At 39.3% G+C, this 13,506-nt stretch overlaps 1 protein-coding gene across 1 annotated transcript in view; it reads right to left on the bottom strand.

Annotated features, from left to right (window-relative positions):
* Positions 1–13,506, bottom strand: part of adamtsl5 (ADAMTS like 5) — a 202,273-nt gene that overhangs the window by 22,815 nt on the left and 165,952 nt on the right. Inside the window, exon 8 of the mRNA XM_039771362.1 lies at positions 2,722–3,561. Coding sequence (XP_039627296.1) covers positions 2,722–3,561 — 840 coding nt within the window. The remainder of the gene's footprint in view (positions 1–2,721; positions 3,562–13,506) is intronic.

Genomic DNA, 13,506 nt, shown 5'->3' with positions numbered 1-13,506 from the left:
TGTGTGTGCCTCTGTCTCGTGCGCCTCTGTGTGTGTGTGTGTCTGTGTGTGTCGCTCTCTCTCTCTTGCTCGCTCGCTCGCTGCACAGGAAATGCACAGGGGGAGACTGAACATGTACAAACCGAAAGGGAAACTGGCTTGTTCATATACCGAGTGTGTGGTCGTGAACCGAGGCAAAAGTTTGGCGAACTTTTTGGTCGTAAACCGATTTGAATGTGTACCAAGATGTTCAAGAACCGAGGTTACACTGTAATATCATATGCTCCACTTTGATTATAATTTTGTTGCTTACTCATAGAATTCCAGCATGTTGGTAAAACAATAACATCCCTGTTTTGAATCCATGCGGACTGCTCAGTAAAACTCCTGTTCTTGCAAAGTGTTGCTCAATCTTTCCCTTAGTAATTTCATCCATTAACTTACCTGTGAGACATGTTAAGCTTACTGGCCTACAGTTGCTTGGATCTGCTTGATCACCCATTTTATAGAATGGGATAATATTTGCCATTTTCCAGTCCTTTGGAATTTGTGTGCAGTGACTTCCTAAAAATGTTTGTAAAGGGTTTACAGGGTTTATGCACTCGCTAACCTCTTTAAGAACTCAAGGATAAGTATTATGTGGTATCTCTGAATTGTTTGATTTCAGCCTGTTTAATCTAAGCAGCACTTCTCCCGCTGCAATTTTCAAATCCTTCAGTAAATCCTTAGTAATCCCATTTACTACTAGGAGGTTATCTACTTCCTCACATGTGTAGACCTCAGAAAAATGTGGATTTAGAGCATCAGCTATTTAAGTGTCTGTATTTTTAAATTTCCCTTTACGATTCCTGATGCACTACACCTCTTCCTGGACTGTTCTTTTACTACTAAAATACTGAAAGAATCTGTTTGGGTGATCTTTCAAGGTATCTGCTATATTCCTCTCTGTCTTTTAGTCTCCCTAATACCCTTCATAATAATTACCCTAAAGTTTTAATATGCCCTACGATTTACACTGGTTATAAGTTTTATACACCTTATAGCTGTTTTTTTGCAGCTTCCTTTTCAACTCTTTATTAACCCATTGCAGAGTTTTTAAAATTTCCTACTAATTCCACATTTAGGTATATACCTTTCCTGTATTATATGTAAAACATTTTTAAACCTGTTCCACTGGCTGCACGACTGTCTCCACACTTAAAAATGTATCCCAGTCTGTCCTCCTTAGAGTTGGCAGCATCTGCTCAAAATTTGCTCTATCAAAGTTAAACTTAACAGTTTTAGTTTTTGTATCCGCACACTTCCAAAGCACTGAACATTGTATTAGATTATGGTCACTTGAGCCTAGTTCACCCTCAATTTTATTCTGATTATTACAAAGTGCTAAATTTAGACAAGCTTCCCCTATGTTGCTGCTTTAACATACTGTGCTAAAAAATAGTCACTGATTATCTCTAAAAACTCCTGGGGCCTCATGCATAATGCCGTGCATAGAATTCACAGTAAAACATGGTGTAAGGACAAAAGCAGAAATGTTTGTACACACAAAAAAATCCAGATGCAGAAATCTGTGCGTTTGCCAACTTCCACGTTCTTCTGCTACATAAATCCTGGTCAGTGTAAAAAAGTAACGCATGTGCACGTGCCTGCTGCCACTCCCCAAACTCCTCCCAGAATTATGCTTCTTTGAATATGCAAATCAATATAAATAGCCCTTAAGCTCAGCGTTCTGTGAAAAGGCAATGGCAAAAGCACGGGGGAAAATAGAAGAATTTCAGCAAATACCAAGTGGAGGCCAGGAAAAACGTACTATTTGTTGTTTAAACAGTGGTATAAACAACAAAAGGAAGTTGATGGAGTGACATAGTGCCGGAGAAACTCAAAAGCTCAAGTTCACAAAGTCACACAGTGCCCGAAATAAAAAAGTTGTCAGATATCAAAGTCGCCGTGAAAAGGCGAGTCGTAGACCACTGTCTGAGTGTCATATGAAAGCTTAATAGAGAAAAGAGAAAAAAAACTTTAATCTCGAAATTAGTTAATTTTGTCAATAAAGTAGAACATCATAAACTTCATCTTAAAATCATTTAATTTACTAGTTTCTCAAATCCCATCGTAACTAAAGTAGCACATTAAATGCTTTGTTTTGTATCTGATCTTCTACAGTATGTGCTCTATGTGTGTGAATCACTACATGCTTCTTAAACCGGCTTTCTCTTCCTCCAACAGGACACAGAATCCATTACATTAGTAATATTATGGCTCTCTGAATCATTAAAATACTGAGATGTATACGTGATATCATTTTCCTGATAATAGGAGTTAACCCCTTGTTGCCTGAATTTATTTACAATTATATAAAAAAAAACTAATTGTGTTTTTGCTGTCAAGTAGATGCTAAATTAAGTAGAGATTGTTAATTTGAATATAGCACATATATTAGATATAAATTTAAGTATGATGCAAATTAGCAACATTAGGCATAATTGGTATAATAGTAATTAAACAAATTTTCCACTCTCAGGTATGTAGATTATTTTATTGATGCTGTTATTGATCAGTTCCTCCAGTCAACAATCCAAATTACAAAAATTTTCCAAAAATCAGTATAATGTCATGAAACTAACAGAAAGTCACATGAGGAGAAACAGTCTTACTCATGGAATTCTCAAAAACAGTTGTTGTTCTTGTTGAGGCACAGGTGAACATTGCACTTTCAACATTTGATTACAGTCTGGCCCTTACAATTTGGGCGTGTGCAGCGTTGCCGTCCACTTTCAACCACTGGCCAGTGACCCACAGCATCTGAACGGACTTCCAGTGTTGGAATAGTCTTAGCTGGACCTCGATGTTTCTTCTTTTCGAAATCCCTATCAACATAAGATAACTGCTGCCACCTCTTCTTCCTTGATATATTATTGCCTTGCATCCAGAGTGCATGTGCAATTGATGTTCTAAAAGCAAGCAAATCCTTCTGCTTCTTTCTTGGAACATCCAGTGAATCACAATCACGTCGATATGACAACCAACTGTTTACAAGGGCCATATCAACAAAATGAAAAAAGAACCGATGATAGTACTTTTTTGACCTTATGTGGATGTGATAATATGCAATTAGTGCGTCAAGAGCATCAAGGCCGCCCATGAACTTGTTGTACATGCTGATGATGTTTGGGCATTCTATAGACACTTTCTTTTTTGACTTTCTATCCCATTTTTCTATGTTAGAAACGGGCTGGGCACTGGCAAAAGTGCTGGCAACAATCACCCCTCTATTGTCAAACCATTTTTCTGCTCTTATTTCTACATTGACAACAACAACCTTTTTCTCTTCAAATGTTCCTATTCCCTTCTTCTTCATATCGGTGTCTACGCTGAAATTGCACCCTTGCAGGCGACTTTTCTGCACAGTCCCAAGGGCTGGTATTCCCTTGTTCGCAAGAGCAACAAACAAATCCAAGGAAGAAAACCAGTTGTCAAAATACAGCGAGTGATTGACAGCACCACGAATAACTTGTGCAAGCATTAGCACAATGTTTCCACTGGCACTAATGTTAGGTTCTCCAGGTACAGGATCTATTTTCCCTGCAAATATGTCAAATGAATGCACTAGGCCTTTTGTATCGCAAAGCACAAAGACTAGATCTACCTTTGAATGGCACCATTTGCTCATCAATAGACAACATTTGATCTTGTGGGAGACCCTGAAATTTTGGGAGAAATGAATCAATAATTGGGCTGATTTTGAAAAGCTTATCGTAATTTCCATCATTGTTGGCTGGCATGTTGCTGTTGTCATTGAAATGAATGAATTTTTTAATTTGTTCCCATCTGTCTCTGGATATCACATCAGCCACCTGTGCTACTCGACATACACTGGACCAGTACATTCTTGACCTTGGTAAAAGTACAACACTCATGTACACTACAGTACCAATAAACTGCTCCAATTCATTTCGATCCAATTCGAGGGCACTATTTGCATTTTTTTGTGTGCAATACAGATTACTTTGTTCTGTAATACTATCCAAAAGAACAGCATCAAAAAAAGTCTCTGAAGTACTGAATGGGCAGTCTGATTTCATCAGCATCAGGAAGAGCAGCTTGCCAAATTGGAATGTGTTTTGCAGAGTTCTGTTGTTGCACTGTCTTCCACACTACCTTTTGCAGCTGGTCACCTTCTTGCACCAGTAGCACCTAAATACAATATTATTCATATGCAGCCGTTATTGCCTGAATGTAACGAAAAAGCGACAAAGCGAAAATGGCGTATAACTTCCAAAATTTTCGTCACGTGTAGTCTATTCTGAAATATCATCAATAGAAGAAAACAATAAGCTTATATGTATTTTTATCTTAGCACATTTACCTCAAATGTGGACAATTTCTCAATAAAAGCAGCCAAAATCCACGTGCAAGGAAACGCCAACACTTCACTTCCATCAGGTGGTTGTAGTTTCCACTACGACTGCTAGATGGAATGAGAAGCGCTTTCAATACAATTCTTGTAACGTATCGTGCCACGTCACCTGCATTAAGCCTGGAAGCAGTTTGGTGCAAATTCACGACAATCTTCTACAAGCATGTTATTAAACATAGCAACATGGTGGCGCAGTGATTGTTCGTGCCTCACGCAGGATGCTTGCTGTGATGTGCACGACCTTCGATGAAATACTTTATTGTAGCAGTACTGTCTCTTTCAAACGTACTAACCCACAATTCCTGTCCTTACTTTTCTTTCTCCAAATACCCAATCACCACACAATCAGCTCTGTAGTAGACGTTAAGCCATCTGTAAGCTTAGAACGGCGATTCTTCAAAACTTTTAAGAAACATTGAAATATCTTCCTAGTACATGTTTAATTATTCTATCCATCTATTCTTCCAGTGTCGTGCCAGCCCCAGCAAGAATACAGTGCAAGGCAGGAACAACCCCTGAACAGGGCGCCAGCTCCTTGCTAGCGCTGTGACACTGTGTCCTCACATGTTTAATTATTAACAATATAGATTATTTAAATTAAGTTAAAGTTTTATCTGTACAGTAATCCCTCCTCGATCGTGGGGGTTGCATTCCAGAACCCCCCGCAATAGGTGAAAATCTGCGAAGTAGAAACCATATGTTTGTATGGTTATTTTTATATATTTTAAGCCCTTATAAACTCTCCCACACTGTTAACATTATTAGAGCCCTCTAGACATGAAATACCACCCTTTAGTCAAAAGTTTAAACTGTGTTCCATGACAAGACAGAGATGACAGTTCTTTCTCACAATTAAAAGAATGCAAACATATCTTCTCTTCAAAGGAGTGCCGTCAGGAGCAGAGAATGTCAGAGAGAGTGAGAGAGAGCACGTGACAGAAAAGCAAACAATCAAAAAATCAATACGTGCTGTTGGGGTTTTAAGTTAGCACACCGTGATAAAGCAGCCACAAAGAAGGGAGCAATGTGAAGGTAGTCTTTCAGCATTTTTAGAGTAGCGTTCGTATCTTCTAGGAAAACAGCCTCTGTGCAAACAGCCCCCCTGCTCACACCCCCTCCATAAGGAGCAGAGAACATCAGAGAGAGTCCGAGAAAAGCAAACAATCAAGCAACGCTCGGGAAACACATCGCATATCATTGAGTTTTATTTAATACGTAATACATGCTCTGATTGGGTAGCTTCTAAGCCATCCGCCAATAGCGTCCCTTGTATGAAATCAACTGGGCAAACAAACTGAGGAAGCATGTACTTTACATTAAAAGACCCATTGTCCACAGAAATCCGGGAACCAGCGAAAAATCCGTGATATATATTTAGATATGCTTACATTTAAAATCCGTGTTGGAGTGAAGCCGCAAAAGTCGAAGCGCGATATAGCGAGGGATCACTGTATAATATAATAAACATATTTTGCTGCATTTCATCTTAAAAATTATATTGTCATCATATGTAAATACGCGCGTTATAAAGTGGCTCAGGTTGTGCAATATTATAACTGTTGTGCAAGTTTACTGTGTGGTGATTGTACTAATAAGTACAAACAGTTCTATAAGGAACACTTGATGGACTGATTGAGTGCGTTTAGAGTTCTTGGGATGAAACTGTTTCTGAACCACGAGGTCCGTACAGGAAAGGCTCTGAAGCGTTTGCCGTGTGAGAGCAGTTCAAATAGGCAGCATGGCTGAGGTAGCGTGTGCTAGATGCTGTATACCGATCATTCTTTTTCCGATCAGCTGCTGTAGAGCTGTGATTCCCCACTCAGATATAATGATATAAATACTCCAAATGGCGCAGTGAGAGTAATATGGAAAAAGATGATCCGCTGTGGCAACCCCTAACGGGGGCAGCTGAAAGAAGAAGAAGAAGAAGGTGCAGTGAGAGTAACAACGCTAAAGCAGCTATGGTATTTAGAATAGTTTGACCATTCTGTGGGCTATTATATTGTTACAGGTTAATTAAAATCAGATGCATTAAATTAATAAACAATATGCAGTTAATTTCAGTGTATTTATAAAGCCGCGTCATGGACATGGATCAAAAAAGAAAGGGAAACTACACTGGAACAGTAGCACTGCTTTGATGCTGGGTGCCACCAGTTTGCAAAACTGAGCGGAGAACTTGCGTATGGCAGGGTTTTAGCTAGTGTGAAAATGTGCATGGCATTATGCCAAGTTTAGGTTTTATACATCGTGATTTAAGCGTGGAAACAGGCTTGTGCAACATTTTTGTGCATACATGACGCCCCTTGTGCTCCACAATTTGCGGGGTTAGCCCCGTTAATATTGGGATAGTTAAATTCCCATATGACTATAACTTGTCTTCTTAATATTACTAAAAAGATAGATGTGCATTAAAATTACTGCCTGTGTTGGGTAGTCTATAACACACTCCTAAAATAAGACCTCTTTCCCTAATGCTTTACAGGCAAAGCCAGATATCCTTACTAAGATGGGGCTCATCATTCAATAGAAGTGGACTTGCGTTTATATTCAACAGGTCACATCCACATTAAAAGGATTCCCAGTGCCCTACAAACCTACACCCTTCTAACCTAGACCAAGTTTTAAGCCACGTGTTAAGCCTTCTAATCTCCTCAATCTTACCAGGACTGATGCATGGCACAGGCAGAACTTTGGAGTAGTCTACCTTGTCAGTTGTGCTTCTCAGCATCGCATCTAACTCTTTAAATTTGGATTGCAGAACTAACAGACTACCCTTATGTATGTCATTTGTGCCAATATGGACAAAGATACCTGGATCCACCCCCATTCTTTCAACCCTTACAGGAAGGTCTCCCACCTGTGCACCCAGAAGGCAATACACCACGCAAGACTCTCTGTCACTGAAGCAAATCTGTACTTCAATTCCTCTAATGACTGTGTTTACAACTATCACTATCTCTCTCTTTCAGGGACTGGATTTGAGGTGGCCTGTTGGATTTCCTAACTCCTCCTTACAAGCTCTGCAAGGGTCTGAAAGTGGTTTAACACTTCCTGCTCTGCGATTGATGCACCTGGACAGTGTGCACCCTTTACCTTGCACCTTGTGATTGTGACACACCGATATCTAACAGTCTGGTCTGGAATCTCCTCCTGCACCACTTTAGAGGTGCACACCATCTCTCTAAAGATCACCTGATCCAGGTACTCCAATTCTCTACACAACACAGGCCAAGAAATGCCGGCATCTCCTGCACATGTAGCCCTTATAGAAGACTGGCACCTCTAAGACATCCTCTAAAAAGTTGAACATCCAACAGGAATTCCATTGCACTGACCTTAAAATTAAATTTGGCTTTGGATTACTAAAACTGCTCAACTTTTTTCTGTTTTTATTAATATAAAATATCCATCCATCCATTTTCCAACCCGCTGAATCCGAACACAGGGTCACGGGGGTCTGCTGGAGCAAATCCCAGCCAACACAGGGCACAAGGCAGAAACCAATCCTGGGCAGGGTGCCAACCCACCGCAGGACACACGCAAACACACCCACACACGAAGCACACACTAGGGCCAATTTAGAATCGCCAATCCACCTAACCGGCATGTCTTTGGACTGTGGGAGGAAACCGGAGCGCCCGGAGGAGATCCACGCAGACATGGGTCCCCTAACTGCGAGGCAGCAGCGCTACCACTGTGCCACCGTGCTGCCCTAAAACTAAAATTTTCTAGCCAAAAATTAGATTAACACTAGAATTACCAGAGCCTACGAGAAAAATCGTAAATCCGGCCCACCTTAAATCCTTTCTCACCTCTCCGTCAGCGTCTTTTGTTCTGTAAATGTGTCGATAAGCAGCAAGCAGCCTGTTATCCCATCCCCCTGCCCACCGCCGTAGTTCAATTCGCAAAGAAGTTTCTCAGTGCTCAGTGTTTATGTTCGAGTGAAGTGCTGGAGCTTTATAGGGTAAAATAGTACATCGTCATTTGGAATACATACATTTCATGTGTGTTCAGTGTCATCAACAATCTATGTAAAAACAACACAGAAACGTTTTTCATGTTTTAGTAATAATTGACAAAATGTAGACATGAAATGTATGAAGCCTGAAATACAAATATGAAATAAACACTTTCACAAAAGGTACAAGTATAACAAAATAAGTGCACTTTTATTCAAGAATTTAACTGAAGAAAAAAGAAAGCAGGTTATGGTAGGCAGTTGATATGACAGCTTGCGTGGTGCAATGCTAAGAACTGCTGCCTTCCAATCAAGCGGTCATGGTTTCGATATCAGCTGCTTCCCAAATTTACCATTTTGAGTAGTGAGCTGCTCTTATTGTTTATATCATACAATAAAAACATACATTTGATTTGCGTCTGTCAATTTATAGTACTTGTCAAAGTTTATTTTTTCAGTTTTATTCTCTCACTTACGTTCAAGCTTCCACACCCCACCCCAACCCCGATCTGATGCCGTTTTCAGATAAAGACGTGGTATAACAAACAAACAAACTTGTTTTGTTACACTCCCTCTTTATTTGAAAACCGTGTCAGATCTTGTGCGCGAATGAGACTGGGAAAACTGTGGATGTGGATGCGAGTTTTGTGCGTGACTGAGAATGACTGTGGATGTGAATTTTTTTTTATTCAGTTTTATTCTTGAGTGTTCCTGCTCACACTGAATTAGAATGCACCTTCTGATCCATGATGTCAAAGCCGCTCTGACAAAAAAACAGAGACTTAGATATATATGACATTTGGAATAATTCATTTTATGAACTGTATTGTACATTTCGGAAAACATTGTTGCACTAATGCAACGTTATGTTCATTTGCATACCTTCATGCGGTTGAAGTCAGTGACTGCTTTTGTTTTTTTTTTTCCCCCCGATCTTGGCCAGTGTTTTCATGTTGCTGCATGTTGGTATTTCTTTTGAACTCCAGGAGATGCAGAGGGCAGAATAGTACAGAGAGGTCAGTTCCATGCTATATACAATCATCAGATTCAAATTTTAACAGTTCCCACACACACCCAAGGACTGTCCTTCCTACATTTATGACATGTGTATAAGGTGTGAAGTCTGGCCCCTTAAGCTCCTGTAATATTCTACCTCTCAACTGCCTGCTGTTTGTACTTCTATTAGGTTAACTTTACTTTTCTTTGTTTGTTCCCTTAATTTTGCTCTCCTCTTATTCCTTACTTAAAAGCTCTCCACTTGTACCATTTCTATTCCTTTGTATTAACGAACCCTTGTTGCTATCCTAATTGCTTTGTTTTCCTTACTGCTAAAAACTGTACAATCTAATTCTTTTACACACTTTTTCTTTCTTACTTTGAAAAGCTTGCTTACTGAATATTGTCTTGTCTGCTCCTATAGCTGCTTGTGCCTGATAGGTGTCTTAATGCTAGCTGCTTGCCTATGTACAGCAGAGCCCTCCTCTTTACTACTTTGAAGCCAGCCGCCTACTTGTACTTAAAATGAATGGTCTCGTCCGTTGCGAGAGATGTATGTCTGAAGCGGAGCTCCGCTAGCAGAGGTGTTATTTTTCATTTTATCTTCTTATTATCCTGAGATATCCTGTATTTCAGTGGTACTCAAACTGTGGGGCTGGCTCCCCTAGGGGGGCGCAAAGTAACAAAAAGGGGGGCACGAAGATGTGAAAAAAAGAAAAGAAGAATCAAAAATATGAAAAATACATCTATTGAAACCAAAACAAATTAACTTAAACTACATTCTGATACTAGAAAAATAAATATAGAGTTAGATAAATGTTGATAAAACTAAAATATGCATCTATGATATATCGTTAATTAAAAAAGAACAAATTTGTATTAGTGGGCTCCTTTTAAAAAACATTTAAAAAACTGTTATGAAAACTTGGGTTGCAAATACTTAAAGGTTGAGAAACGCTGCTGTATTTATCCAACCTCAGGGGCACTACTACAGTATATGCAAGCATATATAAACATGGCCAACAAGAAAGGGGTTCAGAAAGAAATGAAAGAAATGATAACTAAAGCTACATCCAAGCTCAGATTGGCAAGCCCAAGTTCAAGCTCAAGATACGGCCTTTCAGAGAATGACATGGATCAGATGGGTGAAAGCCCAGACTCCTCAGGACCACAGTCCGCTACATCGTCTCTGGCTGAGAGCGAAATGGGGAGCGAATGTAAGAGTGCGAGTGACGCAGGTAGGATAGCTCGCCGATTGGAGAAGATCATCTGAAACTGGAAAAGGCCTTGCAGTCCGTGCTCTCAACTACTTCATGCGAGCCGGGAACACCGGCTGCAATAGAGCCCACCGCCTCACCTATGGTGCACAAAAGCAGAAATGATCTGTCTGAACAGAAGGTGATGATCGCTGAGCTCAAGCAACATTTGTTATCTTATTTATTTATTTATTTATTTTTTTCTCTACCCTAAACGAGACTGTTTAACATCATACCCTTGGTTTATTGTTATTGCTATTATTGCATTAAGACTTACTATGCTTATTCTGGGCCACTTTCTAACACCATTCCCCGGGTTTATTATCCGGGTTCATTATCTTAATATATTAAGATTGCTGAAGATTATATATATTTTAAGTTCATAGTTTGTTAATGATTATATTTTAGGCATATTGTACTTAGACTATATTGGCAATAGATATCTCTATTTTTTAATCCTAAAACGCCGCAAGTGGGAGCTTGTTTTGCTTTGGATGTACTCTGTCTCTGGGTATGTCAGAGGACCGGGACTGTGTGAAGTGGGGTCTAGCCTCACGTGGGGAGGCAAAATGGGAGGGTGGGAGGTAAAAGGGGGGATAGAAAGAGAGCAGGCTATATCTATACCTAATTTATCCTATTAATATTTATAATTATAACTACCAACGTAACAAAAGGCTGCATGGCAATAACTCTTGGGGAAATAGGAAATTAAGGTTAAAGCTGTCTCACTTCCAGTTAAGACTATAAAATGACATCAAAAATTCAGAATCAATGTCTCCATGATGGGACAGTTAACTTTGTGAGCTGGAATGTTAAAGGCCTGAATCACGAATTAAAGAGAACGAAAGTAGTCTCTCACCTAACAGGTCTAAATGCTAAAATAGTATTTTTACAGGAGACCCACTTACTAAGCAAGGATCAGTTCCGGCTGCAAAAGACTGGACTGGCCAAATGTTCCATTCTAGCTTCACAAAGAAAACTAGAGGTGTGGGAATTCTCATACATAGAACAGTCGATTTGTAGCATCAGATGTAGTATTGGATCCTGAAGGGAGATATGTGATGGTCATGGGAGACTTATCTAACTGTAAAATGATTTTGATAAATGTTTATGCACCTAATGTTGATGATAAGGAATTTATACAAAATTTATTTGCATCCATTCCCAATCTGAACACTCATAAAATTATAATGGCTGGGGACTTTAATTGTATTTTAAATCCACTTTAGATAGGACTTCTCCACAGGGGATGACATCTAACACTGCAAAGATAATTACAAAGTTTATAACTGATCACAACTTATCAGACCCCTGGAGGTTTTTAAACCCAAACTCAAGAACATATTCTTTCTACTCACCAGTACATCATTGCTACTCAAGGATTGATTATTTCTTTATAGATAATAACTTCTTGCCTAGATTAAATCTTGCAAATACGATTGTTATTTCTGACCATGCACCTCTGATCTTGGAGCTAAAGTTACTAAGCCCCACACACTCACCTCGCAGATGGCGCCTCAACCCGCTTCTATTAGCAGACAGAATTGTACAGAATTTATATCCAAACAAATAGTTTCTTCCTAGAGACAAATACATCCTCAGAGATTTCTGCAGGAATACTCTGGGAAACTCTTAAGGCCTTCTTAAGAGGACAGATTATCTCATATCTTTCCCACAGAAATAAATTAGAAACCAAGAAAGTAGCAGAGATAAAAAGCGAAATTACTAAAATAGATAAAGAACATGCCAGACTACCAAGTGAGGCTCTACATAGGAAAAGGCAGCTTCTGCATTCAGAACTAAACCTCTTGACAACTAAAGAAACTGAACAACTAATGTATAAATCCAGACATCTAATAAGCTTTTAGCTCAACAAATTTCCAAGCAAGAAGTCTGCAACGTAATCCCAGTAATCACCAACACGAACGGAGACAAAATTATCGACCACAAAAATATAATGCACACATTTAGAGACTACTATAAATCCTATATACTACTGAGTTTAAAGAAGACAATACACAATCTAATGCATTTCTGGATACATTACAGATACCACAAATAGACGCTTTTAGTGTGGAGGAACTGATAAACCTCTGGCATTATCAGAATTACTAGATGCTATAAAGTCACTTCAAGGTGAGAAAGCAGCAGGCCCTGATTGCTACCCTGCAGAATTTTATAAGAAATTCTCCGCTCAGCTAGCTCCCCTCCTATTAGCAACATTTATAGAAGCCAGAGACAAACTCTTCCTCAAACCTTTCGCCAAGCACTAATCACTGTTTTCCAAAACAAAATAAGGACTTATTACAATGTGCATCATACAGACCAATTTCACTTTTGAATAATGACGTTAAAATACTCTCAAAATCATAGCTAGAAGGATGGAGAAAGTGCTCCCTCGTAATATCACAAGACCAAACTGGATTTATTAGGGGCCGACACTTATCTTCAAATCTTCACGCCTGTTTAATGTAATATACTCACCAACTAAATCAAACACCCCAGAAATATTATTATCATTGGATGCATAAAAAGCATTTGACATGATTGAATGGAAATACAGTACCTTTTTACTACATTGGAGAAATTTGGGTTTGGCCCAACATTTGTGCATGGATTAAATTACTGTATACCAACCCAGAAGCTTCAGTTTGCATCAACAACATTTGCTCAGACTACTTTAAACTAGAACGTGGTACCAGACAAGGATGCCCTTGTCACCGCTACTGTTTGCAATGCCATTGAACCACTGGCAATACATTGTCGAAATACTGATCAGATAAAGGGGATTATCAGAGAAGGACTGGAACAGAAAATCTCTATATGCAGATGATATGGTACTGTATATATCGGACCCAGAAAATTCTGTGCCTGCAGTCTTAACAGCACTCACAGAA

The sequence above is a fragment of the Polypterus senegalus genome, chromosome 12 (assembly GCF_016835505.1).
Source record: "Polypterus senegalus isolate Bchr_013 chromosome 12, ASM1683550v1, whole genome shotgun sequence".
Classification (NCBI taxonomy): Eukaryota; Metazoa; Chordata; class Cladistia; order Polypteriformes; family Polypteridae; genus Polypterus; species Polypterus senegalus.
Note: the sequence above shows the minus strand (reverse complement) of the source record. Positions and strands in the feature narration are given on the sequence as shown.